General features: G+C 36.3%; 1 protein-coding gene across 1 annotated transcript; it reads right to left on the bottom strand.

Moving 5' to 3' along the window:
• LOC109234522 (Fanconi anemia group J protein) lies at positions 669-24,713 on the bottom strand. The gene is made up of 28 exons (XM_019400545.1): positions 24,214-24,713; positions 24,030-24,111; positions 23,346-23,421; positions 15,696-15,760; positions 15,573-15,617; positions 15,388-15,488; positions 15,163-15,304; positions 14,453-14,514; positions 14,257-14,330; positions 14,109-14,179; positions 12,556-12,643; positions 12,008-12,080; positions 11,827-11,922; positions 10,925-11,033; positions 10,476-10,569; positions 10,305-10,388; positions 10,065-10,221; positions 9,671-9,864; positions 7,285-7,329; positions 7,048-7,076; positions 6,847-6,968; positions 6,073-6,120; positions 3,851-3,975; positions 3,383-3,705; positions 2,315-3,251; positions 2,142-2,195; positions 1,224-1,340; positions 669-1,152 (listed from the first exon to the last, which is right to left on the bottom strand). The coding sequence occupies exons 1-28, from the start codon at positions 24,587-24,589 to the stop codon at positions 1,099-1,101; spliced, it is 3,843 nt and encodes a 1,280-aa protein (XP_019256090.1). The 5' UTR covers positions 24,590-24,713; the 3' UTR covers positions 669-1,098.

Genomic DNA, 24,713 nt, shown 5'->3' with positions numbered 1-24,713 from the left:
AAAGGAAATAAAAAGCATAAAGAAAAGGGGAAGTTGGACAAGGTTGAAGATGAATTCAAACTTGAATTTTACAAACGAGAAAAGTTTTCGAAAAGGTCTACCAGAGTACCAGTCATGACACCTTTGTCTAGTTTATGATTACGGGTGCAAGGAACCACTATTATGGCTAAATACCAAAATTATAAATCCATGGTTCTTATGTTATATATTCATATTAGTCGAATAAGATATTCACTCTTGTCACTTGAGAAGTTGAAGGTTTCCTGATCATTAGTTTAAAGAAGGCCAATGGGAATACTGAAAAAGTGAGTATTTACTGTTCAATGTCGTAAGTTAAGCTCCACGTGCACTTACAGTACCAGAGTAACAAGGCAAAAACCTCTGCTGCTTCGTTATAAAACATCCGAATTCTGAGACAACGTTGGTGACCATTTTTGACGTAGCTAATAACTAATTTCATAAATAAGGATAAATGAATTAAGATACTAGAAATAAACGGTGTAAGCTATCCATATACACATGTCAACTGCTACATGAAAAAGGTACACAAGAATGAAAATAATCGCTCAACCAAAACAGTCATTCCAGGAATATCATTAAAAATATATAACTAATTTTTAATATTATATTAGATCAACATTGTTGGTGAGTAATTAAGAGGTAAGAGATAGATTTTAAAGTTACGTGAGATTTTATTCACTAATAATTAACAAATGCACATACCATTTGTCGTAAAAAAAAAAAAAAAAAAAAGAAAGAAAGAAAGAGAGAACAAACGCAATCAACAGGAAGTGTCATTTTTGAACATTTTTTTTATAAATAAGATAGAAATTTTCATATCAAAATTTTCCCCATATCTGTCTAATATGTACACTCGTCGACTAGAAAAGTGGTAACTGACTGCTGATATCTTTTAACGAACTGCATAAACAGTTCATTGTATGTAGGCATCCACACTAAACTCCAAGTAGAATATCCCTCAGCTAACATCTTGCCAGCAACTTCTGACCCATTTTGACTTGTCATCTCTCTTGGAAGCTTGTCTTGTAATATCGTAACTTTTGCAGGAAGTATATCATCTATTTAGTGAACTCCAACTCATTCTACATCAGTCTGTGTACTATATGAGATGCTCCTCTTTGGTAACCGCATCTGCATGATAAGTTTATTTAATCAATATATTAGGTTAACAATGTCAACTATATCCAAATATGTGTCTTTACCTTTGATTTTGTAGTTCTCCATCCTCCAAGGTTCTGCTGCTGAGGAGTAAATGAGAAACTCTCAATGGAATTAATAACTCCTCTATCAGAGCTTGAATTGGTGGACGGAGATAATTCCTAAAATTGAGAGTGGAAAAGAAGGCACAAATTTAACATGATAAAAAATCTAGTGGACCACTGAAACTTTTGGCGTTGGTTCATTTATCAGAAAGCACCAAATAGTAGCATGTCACCACATTAAACTTTTGGGATTTGGGTCATTTATCATAAAGCAACATGTTGGCAGTGGAATTATCCCCTAGAAACTCTCTGAAGATCTTACATATGTTTCATTAATTCCAGAGTAACTAGTTAGATTAGTATCTCTAGGGCTTGGGTTTAAGTTTTTTGCTTGGTTGCTTCTACGGCAAATAGTCAAAGCATTTTCTTCTATCTAGAGCTTATATCCAGCCTAGAGAAGTCAGCAAACAATAATAGATTAGCTGGCAGCTACAGAATTAAGTGCCGTGCACATGCAGAAACATGATGAATACACAAGACTCTGGATCAAATAAATATGCTACATACAAGATCTTTAGGGACATCCCAATAGTAGTGCCGTAACAGAACTGAGATAATGGAAACTTGGATGGTCAATTTAAAGATATTTTTTTGGTTGTTGAACCAATCACTTTCAAATAGAGGACATATTAGAGGTTAATGATTAAGATTATATTAGCTCACAAGCACATCATGGATTAGCCATTGAAATTGATCTGCATGACCACTATTGTCTGAGTCATGATGCATTTGACCTATCAACCAAGAGATTGCACGATACTTGACTCTGCTTAAGGTATTTCACATGTGCCCGTGCTACTACAATTTTACACATTCTAGGTCACTTATCCCCAAGGAATGAGGAAAAGACTGACTGACCTTTCTTGACGCTTCAGGCTCTTTAATTACCAAGCAATCACAATAAAGCAGCACCTACACAGAAAACAAATGGTGCAAATGGAAAATATCTTAATAAGAAGCCATGACCTGTATTGTAGTGGCTGAAAGATTAATACCTTATTTAGTAACTGTAGTGGCTAAAAGATTAATACCTTATTTAGTAACTGGACATTAGCTGCATCAGAAGCCATGACCTGTACACCAAGACAATGTCTGGAATTTACACAAAAGGGGCAGAAAATAGTTTTGAAAACACAACCATCTTCTTTGCACCAAATCCCCTGTACTGATAAACTGTCACTGGTTCTTTCATAGATGCGTTGATCAACAGACAAAAAGTTAGCTACGAGGATAGGTATACTATGTCTGCTCGGATCAGGGGTTTCTAATTGGCCCTTCCAAAGAGTTTTCAAGTGAGTTTTTGTTGACGAAGTTCGTGAGCACATAACAAATAAATTGTTCTCAGGAAGCCCCAGCGGATTTTCGCAAAGTGAGCAAAATATCTGTAGTCTTTCCTGCATAGCAAGTTTAGACTGCACAACTGATGTCTCACAGTTATTCAGGACTGGAGACGTCAGAAATTTGGACTTCTCCAGTTCCGTGTCTAACTGACTAATTCTGGAACCGGAATCAATCCTCTGGTATGCGTCTTTAATCTTCCTTGATCTACATGTAGAACTATCATGCATAGGAGTGTTGGTCATCTGAGTATCAAATTCTTCTGCACGGAGATGAACAATGGACGACAAATCCAAGCGTTTTATCCTTTTCCCCACATGAGAATTGACGCTTGAGTTAATTGATGAGTCAACATCACACAATATCCTGTTTGCTTTGGTACAAACATCTTTTTCAGGAGTAAGCATCAAAGAGGAAGATTTACAACCCAACACTGTATTTTGTTGAGTTATAGGATGATTTGCCAAGTGGTCTGAGAGCTCACCAGATGCTTGAATAATGGTTGAGCTAGAATATTCATCCTTGGAGAAGGGCTGAGGACTAGAAATGTGAATAATGTCATCAGGACAAGGAGTTTCTTTTACAATGGTTAAGTCAAGGTTACTGGAGATCAATGGATCTCCAGAAAACCTGCAAAATTGGAAATTCAGTGTCACAAAATAACGCAAAGGTAAAATGTCCAGTGGAGAGCTCAATATGCAGACATTTTTCAACTGAATGAAAGGAATAAAATTCAAACACATTAAGGATTCATGTTTCACCTAGGTGATTTTTCTGAACCACATTCCAAATCAATGTAACCTCTGCGACCATCCTCGTCATCACTTAACATCAAATGCGGAGCATGAACTTTCATTTTTGTGGAGGATGTATTATACGTTGTATTAATAGGGGAAGATTGACATAGGAGAGCAGCTTTTTGACTAATCAATGCACCATTTTGTTCTTCCTTAAGCCCTTTCACATTATAAGTGCTCAACTTCTGATTTTTCTGCCTGGTTCTTATGCTCTTGGTTAGAGAAGCATTTTCTTCAACATCAATAACAGAATTTTGTAAGGAAATGACTGCCTTGCCAACACGCTCCTGTTTAAAGTAAGCGAAAAGGTTTAAATTAATGACTTAAAAGAATAAAAAGGAGAACAATATTGGGAAAACTTCAACAGAGACAATGGACTGATGCAGAGAACAAGAGCTGCCATGATATTAATTGAAGTTTGTCAATGAGTACTTTGACATCTCTGAAAAAGGATTTCAGTTCTTCTATTGACTCGTCAAAGCTGCCGAAGTGTCTTATTGAACTCCGCAACCACTTTGAAATATAAGCTCTATTCCTTGCCTCACAGAAACGCTCATCTACATGCAAGAAGATGAAAAATGATATTGTAGAGAGAAGGTATCTGATACAAGCAAGGATAGAGAAAATCATCAAATCATTCAAAACTATTATAAAGGCAATGAAGCATTCTTTCTCAAAATAATGCACCAAGCTGTAATTAATTAGAAGTACTCAAAATAGGGGAAAAGAAAGAGGGGGGAGGGGGGAGGGGGGGTCTATTTAGAGATTGCTGACAGCAAGATACCTTTATATTTAATAATAGATATGATTTTTCTTACCTGCTAGTTAACTCTGGGTATGTACCATAATACAATTGTTTATATTAGGGATCAAACTTACATAACATCTATAATGACTAACATAACGCAGTGTTTCACTAGCAATATGTCTTTTGATGAATGATTGAAATACTCGCAGTCTGAAGAAAAAACAAAGCCCTAAAATAGTCTATCTAAAAAAGATTAACATCACAAGTTTCCTATATTGCATGACATAAAAATTTCGTTGACGCATCAAGATCTACTAAAGATCAACACCTCTACATGGTCAAACCAATTTCCACTTGTTTACTAACAACATATTAAATACTTCTAAAAATATTAAATTTGTCAAAAATATATATTTAGATAATAATGAAGAAGAAAAAGTGCAGTCCCCAGACATAAAAAAAAATTCAAAAAAAATGGAAGGAGCTCTTCTCCTAGAAACTCTGAGAACGATAACCAGGACATGTTGATTCTGCTAGCAATGTGAACCTATTGTCAGCAATGGACAAGAAAGTCCATCGTGTTAGATTATGTGTTGGTGCAGTTTATGAAATATTCAAATGATTGTACAATAAGTAGAAACCCCAATTACTGAGAAACTTTTCTTTATTTTACGTAGCCAACATCCCTGTATAATGAATTCTCTTGTAGATGTACTTCACCAGTTAAGTAAGATATTTCTCTCTTTTTCTCCTCTTTTACAGAGTACCAAAGCGAATGAAGCTCTGAATATTTAGATCCTTATTCCACTCAAAATGTTTGGTCCAAGTGTTCCAAGAAGATAGAGCAAATACAGTCATTGTTGCTTATGTGGATCCCAGTCTTGTATGTTGACTTGGTCGGTTTCTTTATAGTCTAAGGTAGTCTCCACGAGTTTGCACATGGAGATGTCTCAGTCTAGCTCAGATGTAGCTCTCTTAAAGCAAGTATGCCCTTATAATCTTGGATAAGATCAAGATGGTTGGCTTCTAACAGTTCACAAACAAGACCCTAACCTAGTGTCAAGTTTCCAAAACAGGGGTTGCCTTTAATAAGTTAAGAACTGTTACAACAATAAGTTGTTCAAGAAGTCCTTAGTTGTTAGCATGACCAGCCAGTTCTTGTAGGATTCTCGTGATGGTCATTGGGATGCAATCATCCACATGCTATGGTACCAAGCTGGTGTTCTAGGCCAAGCAATCCAATACAAGGATCGAGGAGATATTTGTGATATTTTGGTTATCCTAGTGCAAATTGGGCCAAGTTAGCATCAGAGAGTGATCCATGTTTGATCTCTTAAACATGTAAAAAACTAAGATCATTTTCTAGGTGGAGCATAGAGGCCTAGTTTGCTATATATAGGCAACATATGAGCTTATGCAGTTGAAGTAGTAAGTGAAGAGCTGAAGTTCGGAAAGGTCATATAAACAAAGTTGATTTGCAATAGTCAAAGTTGTTATTCATGTCACTTCTAAGTTCTAACTCAGTGTTATATGAGAGGATCAAGAACATCAAAATTATTGTTACTTGGTTAGAAAGCACACTTCTAATCTTGGTGAATGTGAGCACTAAAGCACTCGAGAACCAAAATCAATTAAACTTTTGTCAAATTTGGGGTACATGATCTCTATGCTCCAACTTCAAGATGAGTGTTAGAATATTGCCCAGATACATTATACGTATCTAAGTACAAAGTATGAGTTTGAAGTTTGTATATGGCAATTAAGGATCCTACATTTTTCTTCTTTTCCAGTAACCAAATCTTCATTATAAGGAGGTCCCTTTTATGTGCGTACTCACTAAGTTAGCAAAGAAAAATTCTCTCTTCGTTTTCTCTTTACGCAACCAAATAAGGGGTAATATAATTACCTAAAAAGATCACAGCTCCATAGTCAAATCTATGGCGTATGCAACGACCTACAAAACAAAAAACCAATTATATCAGAACCCATTATGTCAAAATCATTAAGAGAATTTGGTGGATTACAAACTAATCACACAACAAAGAATCTTTTTCGAGAAATCTTTTATAACTAAGACATCCCTATACGAAGCAATTAATTGCAAAATAGTTTACTCGTAGAGATGGCATTTTTGTATAACATTAAATGGGAAATATCATTTAAGCAGTTGATATGTTTGGTAAAAATTTGTTGATAAGCACTTTTTTTCTGTAAAAATAACTTAAATACCTTAAAGCTATTAAACCAGAAAAATGAGCTTATTATTTCAATACTTTTAGTTATGAATTAATACAGATACAAATTGTGTTTCTTAATTCACCTCAAGCTACAAATTGACTAGATAAGATCATTTTTAATTAATATAAATTATTTCTTTAGGCACATATATATTAATAATTTGACCAAAGTTTGTAAGTGAAAAAAATACTTAAGCAGTGCAAAAGAATTCATAAAATAGAAATTACAAGTAGTCAATATTATATGATGGTCCGCAACTGCAACAACTATGGATGATCATACAGATTAAACTGAGAAACACCAAGTTGATGAATCTGTGACGTATACTCTTGCTACGATTTTGTTTGAGTTACGATTATACTCTTACTGATTGCTATATATGTGATAACACAAGAACTCTGAACATGGAGATGTTTAGAAAGATACCAGAGACATGGCCTACCTGTAGCCTGGTTAAGAGCTCTGAAGGCTTGATGACAATACCACTCACTCCCACTCAGAAGATTTTTAGAAGACTTATAAATATCATTGAACTTCTTCTTAAGAGAGACTTGAATATCATTTCTGATGGAAAATGAGCCCCATATTAGTCACTGAAACATATAAGAATAAGTAGAAATTCATATAAAGAGAGATTTCTTACATGTTTGGAAAGGGAATGCTTACAACTATCTAATTTAGTTAAGAAAATAACCACAACAACCGAAAACTCTGGAACTATAAGCCCATGCAATCTCAAATATACTTGCAATATAAAAATGAATTGCCACTACAAGAATCCACATAAGAACATCAGGATTTATATCCACATTTCTTCCGTCCTTTATCAGATTCCAGGAAGACAAATAGTAACATAATTCAAAGAAAGGAAAAAGGATACGACTACACGAGCCTTCTCGTCGGAAAAGTCTATGCCTTCAGAAACCTGCAGAAAGCACTTGCATATTCAGATATCGAATCTTTTCAAGCTTGATTAATCTTACAGACAAAAATGAAAGGCCAAAGTTTCATTTTCTTTGCTTCCGATGTGGAGAAAGAAATATAATGAAGATGGATTTTGAAGCTAATAAACTATGCATAACATAAAGTGTTCCTAAGAGCTTATTCATAAATAAGGATAAAGCAACTCTAAACAACATCTTAACTTGATTCTGCTGCAAAAGTACCATATTATCACAGACAAAGGACTCTTCAGTGAAGTATTTAGGCAAGTCATTGTAGACATGAATGTTAAAATCTTTTTCAATGCACTTTCTACAAAGGATTCATTCCAGAACTGTAAGGATGAAAGTCTGTTTGTTGTCTGGCCTTGGAAAGTATTTTCCTGGGAAATTCAGTTTTCGTAATCTCTAGATTACAGTTTAGATAGCTTTAAGTTATTCACAATCTACCATGTAATGGCTTCTAAACAAGGAGATTAAGGTTGCAACGCTACATGTTTATACTACCAAATTATTTTACAAAAGACAGATTGCAGACCCGCAGAATTGCCCATTGAAAGCAATCACAAGTTACAAAGCGGAGTTGGAGAATCAGTTGATAAGGAGAGATATCAGAGGCTGGTTGGAAGACTCATTTATCTCTCCCACACTAGACCATACATAGCCTATTCAGTTAGCCTGGTGAGTCAGTTCATGCATGATCCCAGAGATCCTTAAATGCAAGCTGTCTTTCACATTTTGCGGTATCTGAAGTCTGCTCCAGGGAAAGGTCTACTTTTCTCCAAACATGATCACCTCCAAATAGAAGCCTTTACAAATGCGGATTGGGCTGGATCTCCAGATGACAGAAGATCAACATCCGATTACTATACGCTCGTAGGAGGAAACTTGGTTACTTGGAGAAGCAAGAAGCAAAGTGTAGTTGCTAGATCAAGTGCGGAGGAAGAATATAGAGCTATGGCCTAGGGTATTTGCGAACTGCTTTGGCTACAAAAGCTACTACAGGAATTGAGACCGTATGAAAAAGGAAAACTTTCCTTGTACTGTGACAATAAAGTTGCCATCAGTATAGCTCATAATCCAGTCCAGCATGACCGAACAAAGCATGTGGAAATTGATCGACACTTCATCAAAGAAAAAGTTACAACTGGTGTCTTGAGTTTGTTTCATGTGCCATCGGAAAAACAGCTAGCTGATGTGTTTACCAAAGGTCTCAAGAAGCGAACTTTCCATACTTTGAGTTGCAAGTTAGGCATGTGCAACATCTGTGCACCAACTTGAGGGTGAGTGTTGATTAGCATGATTCAAGCAGACTTGATTTAGGAGTGTTGATTATCATGATTTTAGGAGATTTGATTATATTTAGGAGATCTGATTTTATTCTGATTTTATTTGATTTGATTTGATAGCTGGATTGATTGTATAGATTTATTTTATTTCCTTAATTAGCATTAGGAGCTTTGATAAATTCTCTTGCTCATGGAATGTAAACATACACAGAAATACAAGAAGCCTTTTCTTCTTCTTAAAATCTACAGTTATAACCCCTAAGAAATTCCAAATCAATGTTAATGGGCCATAAAAGTGTTGCAACTCCTCCATTATGCAAACTAATAAACCTGAATTGAGTCAATATGAATTAAAAAAATCTTCAAATTAAAGTCTTTCCCAATATTCAAAATAATTTAAGAGTTGAGAAAGACCGGAAGCATTCATGATTTATGTTGAAGTGTATGATCATCTCAGCCAAACGCTTAGGTTGTTAGAGAGAGCACACTTCTATTTACTCAATTATATCTCTAACATGTCTTCTCACGTGCGGGCTTGATTCTTTTTCACGAGCCAAGTACGTGGAAATTCTTTCTGATAATGGGTGTCTTGACATTTGAACCCACAATCTTTGCCTTCTCTGATACCATATTGAAGTGTATAACCATCTCATCTAAAAGCTTAAGCTGTTAGAGAGAACGCACTTTTATTTCCTTAATTGTATCTCTGAGAACTATCAAATCCTTTATTGTTAGTCCCAACTCTTTTCTTAGTCTCTTGCGAAGTGGTGATTAACTTTTTAAGAACAGTTGTATTCAAGTCATACCGGAATTTTGTAAGTTATGTCAAATGCAAAAGACAAATTCCCTTAGGAAGATTGTAAGTTGAACATTAAATTAGGTAATTACAGATTGCACCTCAGTGTTGCCAATTGGCCATGTGGGCAGTTGGACACAACAAAGTAGTGGGACTGAACTTCCACAAGACAGCCATTTGTGATAATTCAAATACTAGAAAATTTGTACAACTTGACAGGAGGAATTAAGCCTGATGTACCTTTCCTCGACAAACAGCAAGAAAAGCAGCCCCCTCTTTCTTGTTTTCATCTGAAACTTCATGTGGATTACTGTCTCTAAGAGCTGACTTTTTTGCCTTTTTCTTTCTTCCCATCATTAGCTTCCCCTTTTGGTTAATAGAACTGTAGTAACCCTTCAAAACTGATTCAAATTCTTCTTGACCCCCTCTTGGCTCTAAACGCAAACATCAAAGAAAGAATTAATAGCACCAGTAAAGATCAACAATTGGCAAGCATGATGAATTTCCAATGCATCAATGGAAAAGAATGCAATGAATAGTTCGGTATGAATAGTTTGGATAATCTTACTCTCTTACTGCCTGTTTATGGCTAATATCTTACTGATATCCAAAGGATGGACTTAATGTTTCTTACCAACGAAAAGGGGCTTTCGAGCATTAAGTCGGGCCCATTGACCTGTTTCTTTCCAGCGACTGCTTAATTTCTCCATCAGCTTATAGCTAGGAAAGAATATAAGACAACCGCCAGGAACAATCTTGCATATTTCCTCTAAAGATATGCCAAGTGCATCCTTCACAAAGAATACTGCAACATCAGACAAAGAGGGAAATACAAATTGACGAATGAAAACTTGGCATAAATATCACATAATACCTGAAAAGCATATGAATCTGTATTTTTGAAACTTGCATTCAGCGGATAATTTCTTGGTCCTCTCGAGATTACAGCAGCCCAAAACTGCAATTCATGGGCTGGCATTGAGTTCATCAATAAATAAAGTCCGAACTCCAGCAGATCCCAAAACAATGACAAATGTTAAAGTACCTGTGATTCAACATCTATAACATGTGGAGCTTCCAGAGAAGTACCGAAAGTAACACCAAGTTCAGAGGAAAATGAATTCATTGGTGATAGAGTCCTGTAATAAAAAAAACGTTGGCACATCAAATAAGGAACTGGAACTTCAAGCAGCAGCTTTTCAAAATTGTCTTTCTGAGGTATCAAGTGAAGGACAGGAGAAGCTGAAGGCACAAATAAGGATGTGCAAGGATAGTTCATGAACAAACAAAGTAAACAGAGACAAGAAACATTTGACGTATGTACATAGTCATGAAACTGAACCATACACCATTAACCTGAAAGTTTTGCTAGATAAGTCATTAAGTTTGCTTCTAATTGGACCCAAGCAAAAAGGAACTGTCTAAATTTTCCAAACACCAACAAGGATTAATGCTTGAATGAAGTTGCCATGTGATGTATGATATTGCACATACCCTGATGTTAGAATCACTGACAGACAAGAATCAGCAATTTCTCTGAACACAACCGCTGGATTTAAGCACCACAAACTAAAAGTATGTGTCCAGCTACCAACAGCAGTTCCTGCACATTCATAGAGGGATAGCAGCATAAAACAAATTAACTATCAAGAAATGAATGAGATCTCTAACCCAGGATTAGAGCATTATGACTATATCTTCTAGAATTTCATCAGTGTCAGTATTCATGTCACTAGTAAATAAATCATCCTTTCCTCTTTGTTTCTTTTCTATTTTTTATTCTTTTGTGTGGTGGTTGAAGCTTGAGGTGCTTCACATTAGTCAGGGACGTCTGAAGCATAAACATGTTTATCTCATTTCCTGCTCGTGTGTTCCAAGGATGGAGTTAAAGGGCTTTCACCTCTTTTAACTGATACAGAACCAGATCAAAACAGAACAGAATCACCAAGTATCTCTACTAGTTTTAGTAATCAAGAAAGTTTTAAATAAACCCTCATATCCTTTTATGCCCTGCAAAAGCATTCAGAATACCAAGTTCCTTTGAAGAAAGAACACTTCAGCGTCCTTATTACAAGCTATGTTGCTCGGACTCTCCGAAAATGTTGTCGGGCACGTGTCAGATCCTCCAAAAGTAGTGCATTTTTGGAGGATCCAACACGGGTGCAACAGCATTTTGGAGAGTCCGCGCAATATAGATTACAAGAGCCCATCATTACATGCAAAGCATTTCTTGTTACAATTCATAACAAATATCTGTAAATATTTTTGATTATTTTTGTCAGCAGAATATGTTAAATGATCTATGCAATTTAGTTTAATAAGATAAAATCGGAGACCTAGTGTGCCTGAAGACAGGAACAGTAAGCAGCATCTTTCTCACATATATCAGTACTTACCAGGACTTTTCTTGACACATCGTTGTAAAGCTAGCTGATAATCACACACATGAAGACCGTTTCCCGAGAAGAAGTAACGAAGTGAGGTGAATAGTCCTGAATGACACATATATTGTCAATATACATAAGGTTCCTTTAAAAGATAAGTTTAGTATTTAGAATCAGAAATAAGATGCAGTACCCTCTAATACAGCTGCTGCCATGCCACTCAAATGAGCTGTCTCTGTCTCAGCTTCAGAAGCAGCTTTAATGGCCTTCAGGGGAAAAATGATAAGAGATTAGGGTGAGAGCAAGTGCAATTATATAGATACTTATACTTGTCCTCATATCTCCACTGTGAAGAAATGGACCTTGGGCCTAACTCAACCCTAAAAGGTAGGTCATGGGTGGAGGATTGTGCAAAATCATATAACGATGCCACAACCCATTCCCTCAACAAATGTGGAAATTAGCACCCCAGAACGCACAGGACAGAACAATTGGAGTGTGGATACCGTGACACGTGGACCCGAACTTGAGAATCAGAACAACAGGGATCGATGTGTCTTAGATCTGAAACCATGTGAAAATTTGATCTTAGGCCTAACTCAACTTCAAAAGCTAGCTCACAAGGGAGGATTGCCCAACACCAAAAAAGGGGGTCACAACCCATTCCCTCAACCAATGTGGGACTTAACAACCATTATCATTATTTTAAGACTAAACAGACCAGCATCAACAAGAATTTACCTTCACAGCACATTCTTGTAAAATGGGAAAGCACTGCTTTGTCACATTGGCTTCTTGTAGCTCTTTCAAGGCCTTGTCACCAGTCCAACTACAAAATAAGTTGGAGGCTTGGAGCAGATGAGATAAATAGGTATAAATAAATAAATAAATAAATAAATAAATAAATAAATAAATATATATATATATATATATATATATATATATATATATAGTGCTCAAAGTAATACACACACACACGCACAACATGCACAGGTAGAATGTGAAAACTAGTTAACACCAGAAACAATGTTACCTGCAGTAATGTTTGAGCACGAATCACCTTGAGTTAGAGTCTCAAATAAGCTATGTTGCGCACTCTCTCCAAAATGTAGCCGCACCCGTGTCGGATCCTTCAAAAATGCACTACTTTTGGAGGATCCGACACGTATCCGGCCATATTTTCGCAGAGCCCGAGTAACATAGCAAATAAGTATATGAAATAGCTTTCACCTTGTGTGAGAATATGATTAGATCTAATTTGTAATCAAACTAGTATAGCACCCCCGCGATGCGCGGAGAATATAAATCATGTTGTGTAATCTAATTTGTTTGACCATATTATATCACATTGCTTGAATTAAATTTCAATTCCCTTTTTTCTTATCCAGTGAAACACGCCCGATAAGAAAATTGGACGAAGTTAGAAAAAAGATTCATATGGTCATCGAATAACTTTCAATTCCTCACTTTTCTTTATTACATAATCTACCATATTTATTCTATTTATATGGAAAAATAGAACTTCGCACTGAAACCCTTCGGGCTCAAATTGTAGAATTTTAGTACTTTTCTTTTGCATATACAAATATTTTTATTGGGTTGAAGATCAACTTTGAAGGCTTTACACCATATACAATTATGATTTCCTGAATCAGCTTCAGCAGTAATAAATGTTTTAGTGCGCCAAAACTTAAGAGCTTTCTTAGACTCTGATCAATTAAGAATATGTGGGTTACCCATGCCAAACATTTAAAACAATGTCCTGTAACATGACATAACCAAAGTTTGGTCGGAAATGGAAACCTAAACACTAACAGAGTCTTGATTTTAAAAAGTAATTGATTCCATGTCCTTTCAGTTTCCTAGAACTCCATACTAACTAAAGGAAGTCATGCAAAAATTAGCTTCTATGAAGAAAGGTAAAGTATCATTTAAAGATTAAAAATTATACTTCCCTATCAAAAATGATAAATAGTGTTATCCTCAGCAGTATCGAAAGTGATAAAGTCCCTCAGCATCTTAAAGCATTTCCATACCACTGTATGCATCAAGTTTACAGAATGAAGATACTGGCAAAATAATTGGGAAATGCAAGAAATCAGTCTTGTCTATCACTTTACCTTTTGCAGTTATCAAGAACAGTCTAATTATGAGAGTAATGGATACTCCTTTTGTTATATAATGTTCCAACATTTGATAATGATGAGTACAAACTTGATCTGTTACCATTACATATATGTTTTTCTCTGATACTTCACATCTGAAGCAGGAACAATAACCGAACCATAACTCACCATGAGAAATAGTGTTGGAAGTCGTGCCTTTCTAAAGTATTTTTCTTCCTATCAATCCAATTCAGTATGTCCTGCAAAAACAATGAATACACGAATTGATGGAAAGCTCTATAAGCTGTCAGCAGAACTTAAAATTTGCAGTAGTTACCTGTACCATTTCTACCAAAGGTTGGTAGGTCATAGTATCAGATAGTGTGAGTTGCTCCAATTCCATCTGCAACTCTTCCAGAAAACAAGAACTGTGAGAGATGAACTAAAATAAAAATGTAAGAAAGTCTTCTTTCAATTTGGCCCTAAATAAAAAGATTAAGCAAGGGCATGGAGAAAAGCTAGTCCATGCTTACGAAGAAAAGTATCCTCCTCAATATCCACACTACCAGCATCACGAGAAATGTCCTCTATATTGCTGCAGATAGACACCAACCAAAACAAATAAACGAAAAACTAGTCAATACAATGATATGTATATACTTCATTTTGATTATGGAATACATACATTTTTCCATTCTTCTGATGAATCATTACTACTTTATCTGATATGCAATACATGTTTAAGCATTCTGTCTCGAAATAATTCTCTTATTTCACTTCATGTTGAATAAAACAATCAGTTACTAGCAATTTTTAACAGTTGTTTTCATTATTTTGAATTGGAATGAAATTTTACTGAAGCACTTCTTCAAGCACTTCTTAATATCTGAACTTATTTCAAAAGATGAAACGGTATTAAGTACAACTTCAACTCTGAAAAATTGATCAAATTGAAAATAATTGATAAGCAAAATAGATATATCGATTTGGATCAGACAGAGTATTAGTTGTTGTCTGATCTTCAAAACAGCCATTTCCTAGACCTAAAGATGAATTAATATATTTCATAGCAGGCAAAACTGTGCATTTGTAGCTGAGCTATTTTGTAAAAAACAATCATCTTTTTTTACAAAACTCCTTGTGCATATTTTAATATGTATAATTAAATTTTCCATTATTTTCTACACAAACAAGTCACCAGGGAAAACAACAAATGTCACAAGTGGTTTATATCTATACATACTGGGCTTCATCGAGAATAATGATGGCCCCTGTTATATCTACTTCCATTGCTCTCCTGACAACTGGATCGATGATATAGCTGTATGGACAGAACACTAATTCCGCATGATCAGCCATGGAACGCGCTGCAAAGTATGAGCAGCCTGAAAATTGTAGAACAGCCTGCTGATGAGTTCACTCCTTGCATAGAAAATAATGGGAAAACTTTACACACAGACTTTGTCACCTTTAACAATTCGCCCAACTTTAACAAGATCTTCAATATCATGAGCCTCGTGGCACCCTCCTTTCTGAAGGGATGGATGACCTTTGACTTTATGAGAATTTCTATTCAGAAATTAGATTAAAATCTCAATTTTTAATCAAGAGAAGGATAGACAATAGAAACATCCGAAAGCCAAACTAACTAACTTGAATTCTGAGCACCCAGCCTCTTGATCCTTTACTAATAACTTGCTGCAGTTTCAGCCATAACATTATAACATTGGACGAAAGAGATAGGAAAGCAGATTTTATGAATATATGGAAAATCACCATTTCTCATCAATGTTGTCTTCACCTCGTACATTCATATTTGTACAGTAGTGTCTTCGTGAAGCCTGAAAGAAGATAAATAGTAAGCAAACAACAAGTGCAATATCAAGCTGAAAGAAACATAGAAGCAGAAAGATAAAAAATCCTTAGTGAAGTTACATCCCACATTTTCACACGTCAAAGTGTGTCGCGATTTAGTCGACATAAGCTCGGAGATCAAGACTATTCTCAAGTTCACGAGTGTATAAACCATGCATAGCACATGTTGTAAGGTTTAGAAGTTAAATGAATCGAAGAAAATAAGTTTTGTCGGAAGTCAGCAAGTTGGGAATGTTATAACCCGTAATTTTGGGGTGAGATTAGGGTGCTTAACATGATAAGAAGGTGATGTTATGAGGTATTTTAGTCGTATGATAGCCATGTGTTAAGTTTTGAAGTCAAGCTTGTTATGAAACAAAAGTCGACAAAAGTTGTCGCAAGCACGTTCATAATTTTACTGAAAAATTTGGGTCTAATGTTACTGAGCTTTTCTCTTAATGTACTTGGATTTACGAGGTGATCCACCCACCAAATTGAAGATCTACAAGTGTAGTTTCCAACGCATTAAACCGCTCGTTGATACGACATTAGAGTAAAGAGATATTCGCGATTCTGCGAGACTGCACATGCAGCCCCTATGGGACCCACATAGGCGGTGGAAACTTATCCTTTCGTTATAAAAACAGTTATCTCTCTCATTTTTCGACCAGAGCACACCCCATATCTCTCTAAAGGCTCTCTAAGAGCTCTCAAAGGTTTAAGGGTGATTTCTAAGGTAAACCACCTATATCTAACATCAAGAACCCCGTAAAGGTAGCGGAAAACGCTTCTATGATGTTGTGATGACATTAAGGGTTGTTATGAGCTAAGAGGAACCTGGATTTCGAGTTGTAGTTGCTATATAAGGTAAGTATACTATCTCCTTGCTTGTTCTTAAGCTTTTACAAGTGTTGGTGAGGTTGTTTGAAGCAAAATACTACAAGATAGCATTGAAATAGCATAAGATATGGCTACCGTTTTGTTGGGCTGTTTTGAGGTGATAAGTATGATTTGTGATGGCTGAAAATTAGGAATATAACAGGATTATGTTGTGGCTGCTATTATTAAAATTATTCATGTATCAATTAAATGAAATGAAGAAGAAAACATGTAAAAACTATGAATTGAAAGTGAAGGTGGAAGTATGTTTGAGGTGTTTGTGCGTGTGTACTATTTTGGAAGGGTTTTGATCTAAATTTCGACCGATTCTTGATGTAGTAGCTTGGGTGTGTTATTGTTGATGTTGTTCTTATTGTTTTGATGCTGGTTTGAGTTGGGTGGAAGTGGAATTTTATAGCGTAAATGTTGACCGATTTTCTGTAAGTGACCTACTAGCTTAGAAACATGTTTGGAAGTCTTTCTATAGCATTAAGTACAAGTTTTACTGTCTTAATGTAGACTGAAGTCTTCAGAAAGATATATGTTGAGTCGTTAAGTAAACAACAAAGATATGTTAAGGCTCACTCTTTCTTTCTTTTGGCATGATCTACAAAGAACGTAACCATAACACCATTACTTCAAAAGGAACTCTATTCTCAAGATTAAAGCTTGTGAACCTCATCGTTTCATATTGATATAGTTCATGACTACTATTATTCTTTCTTGGGATCATTTCCCCCCTTGACAGCCTTTGAACCTAATGTCTTCTTATGATCTTTGTTAACTCTCGAACAATTGATACAGACACAGTTACATAACGATAATCGAAGGATAACAACCTTGAGCCACTCTGATTAGATCCACAAAGCCCTTCAGAGTTATTGCTTGCATTGCACTTACATATATGTATCTATTTTCACACCAAGCTGCCCTATAGTCGGCCGGGTATGGCACTTATATGTGCACACTATTGTTGTTGGTTTTGACATTACCAAGTCCTATTAAGGCCGGGTACAACCGAGTCCTCTTCGAGACCAGGTACATTATGATATGACATGAGACATTACCGAGTCCTATTAAGGTCGGGTACGACCGAGTCCTCTTCGAGGCCAAGTACGCTATGTTATGACATGATTTGCCCCGCATAGTGGCTTGATACTATATTATATGGCCCTGTTGAGTGGCTTGACTTTTACATACATACATACATACATACATACATACATACATATATATATACATATATATATATATATATATATATATATATATATATATATATATATATCCAAGATTGTGACAGTGTATGCCCTCAGAGGCTTTTATGAGTTTCAGGTTGTATTTTATACGCTTCCTTCACATTCCATATGTTATTTATATGTGTTACCTGCCTTATATATTCAGTACATCTTTTGTACTGACGACCCCTTGTTGGGGCGCTGTGTTTCATGCCCGCATGCACATATAGAGATTCCGAGGCGTTGCGTTTCATTCCCGCGGGTACAAATAGAGATTCAGACGATACCTCGCAGTAGGTGACTCGACTCAGCTGAAGGTTGTCACGCTCCTTTCTTTCGGAGCTGTTTAGTGAGCTGATAGGTATGATGGTTGTGTGTATATACATAGTTGGGTATTTCGGGGTCCTATCCCGACCAAATGTTGTTGATGTACTCTTTAGAGGGTTGCAGACACTCGCATTGTATATAGTAGTCTTGTGTGGCTTTGTCGGCCTTCTTACTGGACATGTTGTGTTTATATTTGCATTGTCGGCTTTGTTGTATATATACGTATGTTGGACCTTTTCTGCATGCAGGTGGTTGTGTCTTTTGATCAAGTAATCACTCGTCAGATGCCTCGTCAGCCCACGTATGATTGAGTATATTACAAGTATCAGGATTAGTAAGTTCGAGCCTTAGGCACCGGGTGCCGGCGACACCCCAAGGTTGGGGTGTGATAGAAGAACTGGCTAGTTTTCTCAAACATGTATAGTTCTCGGGATTCCCTCTCTTGTAGGAGACTAAGTATTTAACAATTGGCAGGTAGAAAGAAATGTTCAACAGAATAACAGACTAAGGAGGAGGTAGCTTTAAAAGATTTTGTTCTGTAAACTACAAATTTTTTTGATAAGGTAATAAATTTTTTTGACAAATTTTAGGCGTAAAACCAGTATACAAGAGGTATACCAAAAAGTAAAGTCCTACACAAAATATGATTCTCTACGAATAACAGCCTAACCTTCTATACAAAGAGGAACTTCATAGGTGCATCAAAAAGAAATAAGGGATAAAAGACTATTTTTCAATTGTACAAAGTTCATCTCTATCTCTTCAAAAGCTCTCCTATTTCTTTCTCTTCGAAGAACCCACATAAGTGCCAAAAGAGCCACATCCCAAGCCCTATGTCTCCCCTTCTTTCTATCACGATTCCAGTTGAACAAGCCATCTTTCACAATTTCTAGCATCACCCACGAGACACCAAACAAACTCAATATTACCCACCATAACCTCGAAGCGACCTGGCCGTGCAGAAGAAGATAATCGACATCCTTACGTGAACCCTTGCACATGAAGCACCAACTGATGTACGTCACCTTCCTCTTTCTCAAGTTCTCAACAGTCAAGATAACCCCGAAACAGCTAACCAAGCAAATAAGCATACTTTTCTCAGCATATTTGAACTCCAAATCAATCTATGTGGAAAAGGAACATCCTCTCTTACCAGCAACTTTTTATAATAAAATTTGATAGAAAAAAGTAAAACTACATTGATTCCCTTCCCCCACCTCCAAGTATCCTGGATATCTTGCAATGTTGCTTAATCGTGAAGCAAGCCTACAAGGTTTTGGCATTTTGTCACTTCCCGATCTTGAAATTTCCTCCTAAAGTCCAAATCCCAAAAATCCTTTTCATCTTGTATTCTTTGAACTTGTTGGAATGTCATCTTTTTTTTACGTGAAATCCTATAAAAGTTTGAAAATGCAATCCTCAAAGAGTTGACCTCACACCACCTGTGCCCACAAAAATTAACCCTCATCACATCCCCTTCCTCGAAAAGATACGAATTCGCAAAACTTTTTCTACCCCTTCATAATATTCCTCCACAAACGACAACCATAAGGCATAGTAATAATTTTTGTCCTCCAAGCCCCTTCCACTACCCCATACTTTTGGGATATCATCTCTCTCCAAAAAACATTTCCTCAAACCCAAATTTCCATAACTATTTTCCTAAGAAGGCTTTATTGAAACCCTCAAATCTTTAACGCCAAGCCCTCACCAACATTTAAGAGTCATCACAATCTCCAGCCTTACCAAGTGAAATTTTTTTGCCCCGTCTGCCAAATCTTATAAAAGTTTCTTTGTAGTCTTTCCATCTTTTCTAGGACACTAACAGGTGCCTAAAACAAAGACATAAGTAAGTGGGTATACCCAAAAAGGTGTTCTTAATAAGCACTTTCTTTCCTCATTTAGACAAATATCTCTTTTGACATCCTGCCAGTCTCTTCTCAACTCTCAGTAGTACGAGATTCCAAGTTACCTGATCCTTGTTTGAGGCACCAAGCGATAATTCGAGGTAAGTAGTAAGAAGAACCCCAACCTTACAATTCATGACCGACGGAAGATTCTCAATGTCCTCCACCTCTCTAACTGGAATGATCTCACACTTTCTGAGATTTTGAGACCTAGGCACCATCTAAAACCAAACTAAAACAAGTCAGTGTTCCAACTGAGACCTATCTGCATCACAAAAATTTAAAGTGTCATTGGCAAACAAAAGACGTGAGACGCTTATTGATCCTTGTTCCCCAACTGTTGTATTGAAACCCCTCAAATAGCCACCGAAAACAGCACTATCAATCATCATGCTCAGAGCCTCCATAACTAAAATGAATCTGTAAACTACACTATATATGACAACCACATTGTTGATTATGACTTGAACATTCCTAGTAGCTGTATAAAATTTAAAAGGCACTAAACCTGTTTGGTTAATAAATAATTCTTGGATGCAATCGCATTGAGTAATATGTTACTAGTAAAACGTCAAAATGTACTTTCTCAAATGGTAACATATTCAGTAAGATCCAAGAGGAATTATTTGGAATATCAATCTCATCAAGATCATATATCTCATACAAATCCTACTAATCCTAATCCCTTCTCTAATTTGATCAAAATATTAGTCGAACATTATGAAATAATCCAAATTATAATACACAATGGAGACTGACAAGAGCTTCTGAATCCTTCTTTACTTTGATTATCAAAGTGATTCAGTTTGGTTTGATTCCATTTAAGTGCTTCTCTTTTTCTTGTGAAATACCTGGAATAACCTTCTTTCATTTCAAACTAGAATATATTAGCCATGCAAGTCAGCAAAAGCAAAGATAGTTTTATACTTTAAAATATGAAAACCTGGTTTAAATTAGTGATTCAAAATTTAATATGCCTATTGTTGAAAAGGCACAACATTTTCTAAAAAGATGTATCTAATCTTTGTACAACACATTAGTTCATTAACTGAAGATCCCATCTTTGCAGGACACATATATTCATTAAAAGGTGCATTGGTTATATTTCACTCTTTAAATACCTAAAGCACCAGCCCAAGAAATTATCTTTTGACTTCAGTATGATTTTGAGTTTCCATGACTTCATCCTTTGACCTTTCATCATTTCACTTTCCTATAGAGTCTCTTACACATTCACACTCATTTCCTACAAAAACAGCTAAACAATTTAAGAGTTATCCAAAACTTTGATTTGTTGCACTTAAAAGATTCCTAAGTGGTTCTTTGTATCTTGAGAGTAGGACGTGACTTTGCTATTTGCACCTGGGTAGCAACTGAAATCTACCTTTGAAGACAGCTTCCATAGTGTGCCTTGAACCGAGTTTTCACATCCAAAACTCTATATTATAATTTGTTGTTAATTGTTGGATCTTATTCATTTTGTTGGAGTCCTTCTAATTAGTACTTCCAAGTGCAATATTTGCCAACAAAGGCACAAGTACTTGACAATTCCCTCAAAATTGTCATATTCAAATTTGTTAGCCATGATTCCAGCTTAATCGTCTCAATGAAATAGATCATGGTTTTGAGCTCTATTAAGGTATCCTTGCACCACACCTACATACTGTGGACTATCCTCATCTTGCCATATTGTTTGCCTAATGGTTTCACTTGAATTCTTTTCATGTGTAGCCACTAATCATGATTCTTTGCAACAAATCCTAACTTCCCAGCCAATGTATGGTTGTTAGCTTAAACCAATTATTGGCCCCAAGTACCTCTCATTAGTCTACCTCAAATATCTCCTTTTTAAAAAAAAAAAAAACAAATAAGACTTTAAAGTTGTATCTGGAATCAAACATGACTACTAAGAAAAATTAACCATGAGCTTGAGTCAATCACAAAAACTAGCTCAAGCGGTGAGGATTACCGAAGATTATATAAAGAGACTACTACCAATTTGGGACACTCTAACCCCCATCCCCCATCCCCAAGTAAGCCCAATTCACGAGGTTCTACCACAGTAAGGCCCAGTTGTCACTCTCCATTACTCGAGTCATTCAAGGGAAAGGTTCCATGCACCGCAAAAGAGTTCTCTTTTTCGTGTATTTCAATTGTGGATAACATAACTTGGGGACCCAACATCAAGATTAAGCAAGGATACGTCTATCTCTAATATCATGACAAGAAAAATGGACCTTGAACCTAACTCAATCAAAAACGCTAGCTTAAGTGTTAAGGGATTGAGCATTTCTTAGAACCATATAAAGAGACAACAACTCATTCCTACAACCAATATGGGACACTTTAACCATGTCAATCATGTCATCGTTCAACATGTACAAATTGTCTCATCAAAATTGAGCATCTTATCTTCTATTTGCTATTTATTGTTTAATAAAACAAGAGTATGGATACTATCAGAGCAGCTAAAACATGTTTATTACTGCCTTTGGCCAAAAAGACCACCATCTCAAAACATAATGGAAAATGTAGACAAAAGTCCTAAATGGGTTGCTTTGTACTCGTAGAGAAAAATTTGAGGAATAAAAGAAAGAAAGATAAAGGGACATTCTGAAACTTCTTAGCAACATATTCTTCACCCAAAAGGAAATAGCAAGCGAAAGGAGCCTTAACAGTTGCAGATTCTAGCATCCTGCATATGCAACTTTGTTCATTTTCTTTCTTTTTTTTCATTACCAATGAAGAATTTATTCTCACATGATATGACCGTATATATTAGCAATAGGTAGGAATATACAAGAAAATTTTAGCAAGTGTAATTCCTAAGCCACGTATGCATATACACATGTGTGTATCTGTCTGCATCTATATACATGTAGGGAGTAATAACCTAATTCCATTATATTCACTATACACTTTTGATAGCCATGGGCATATTTTCTTTCTTTATTATTGACCAAGATATTATCTGCAACCGACCCTTAGGATCAATGAGCCTTCCTATCTACCCTTTTCCAATTATATACCAAGCTTAGTTAGCATGGCGTAAGGCTCGAACCTGTGACCTAAATCACAAGTCCCTCAACCCTTGACACTTGAACTAAGCACTAGGGACTAATGATAGCCATGGGAATAGGTATAACCATAAACATGATTACATGGAAACTAAGATTGGAAAAGAATATAATAGCTTACTAACAGGAAAAAAGAAAACCCACCAGCACAGCCATTTGCACCCGATAACTTGTCTTTCTGTATTCCCGAATCACTTGAGCAATTTGTGCATGTGTCCTCCTAAGAATATTATCCAAGTGCAGAAAAAGTCACAATGGTCCAAGTATACTAAATTACAGAATCAGGCATATGAAATTATAATATGGGTAATGCCAAGGACATTAGAAGATATGCTAGCAGCATGGAGAGGATGCAATGTGGACGGAATGAAAAGAATAATTAGGAATGGCACCTATGTGCATGACGTGTCCGGTGAGAGTCAAAGATGCTTTACAGATAAACACATAGTAGTACACAAATTGAAGACTGAGTATTTATACCTAGCTCTTTTTGGTGCAAAACATAATATATGGTTTGAAGGTTCTTATCCTCCTTGGAGACCCAATGGTCTGTGAAGCTTTTGAATCACCTACTTGGTCCTAGTGTGTATGTGCGTGTGTGTGATGGAGAATCACATTTGAAAAGAAGAAGAAAAAGATGACCTGATTTTCAATACATAAATTCTGCCAATTACTTTCCCTAGAGTTTGCTGCTTCTAGAATGATTTAACTACACACGCTAAAGCCTTGGTTCATCGTGTATGGCCTTCTAAACCTCTAAGGGTTCAATTTTACATAGGGTCCAGATGTTAATCCAAAAAAAGCTGTGGGAAAAAAAATTAATCTTACGTGGCATAAAAGATTTTAGGCGCCACATTTTTCTTATTGTTCTCCCCATTAGTTGCAGCCGATGATGTTGTATCCGGGTTCCCTGCAGAGGCAAAAAAATTGAATGTTGAATCAGCATCTGCCTTCGAGCACTTGAATTGTTGTTTATCTTACAAGTCAGTAATAACGGAATGAAATTAAGTACCTGAGGGCTGCGTTTCAGGAATAAAACCGCCGCCATGACCAATAGGATCGGCAACGGCTTGAGGATCGGGTTTGGAATGGGAGAGATGAGAATAAAGATTAAGATTCTTAGACTTGAATTTTTGTTGCCAAGCAAGAGCTGAGCAAAGCAGGGACAGCGACTTTCCAGTACCGGTGGGAGATTCGAGCAGCGCGTGAGAGCGACCCTCTCTATGTGCTCGATCAAGTGTCGCAATGACTCGATTCATGAAAGCGAGCTGTGTACCGTAGGGTTGGTATGGGAACTCCACCGGAATGCCGCCAATATGCACCACATGTTTTGAGGATTTAGGGCTTTGAGTCGCCAACGGCGGTGGTGCTGACTTATAATTCTTCATTCCTGCAATGGAGACGGCTTGTGCGATGTCGAACTAATTGTGGATTCGTGTATTTTGTGAGTTTTTTGGCTTTGGCGGGAAAGATGTTATTTTCATTTTCATTGTGGCGGGGACTTCCTGAGTA

This window comes from Nicotiana attenuata, chromosome 11 (genome assembly GCF_001879085.1).
Source record: "Nicotiana attenuata strain UT chromosome 11, NIATTr2, whole genome shotgun sequence".
Lineage (NCBI taxonomy): Eukaryota > Viridiplantae > Streptophyta > Magnoliopsida > Solanales > Solanaceae > Nicotiana > Nicotiana attenuata.
The sequence above is the reverse complement of the archived record's forward strand: the minus strand, read 5'-3'. Positions and strand labels throughout refer to the sequence as shown.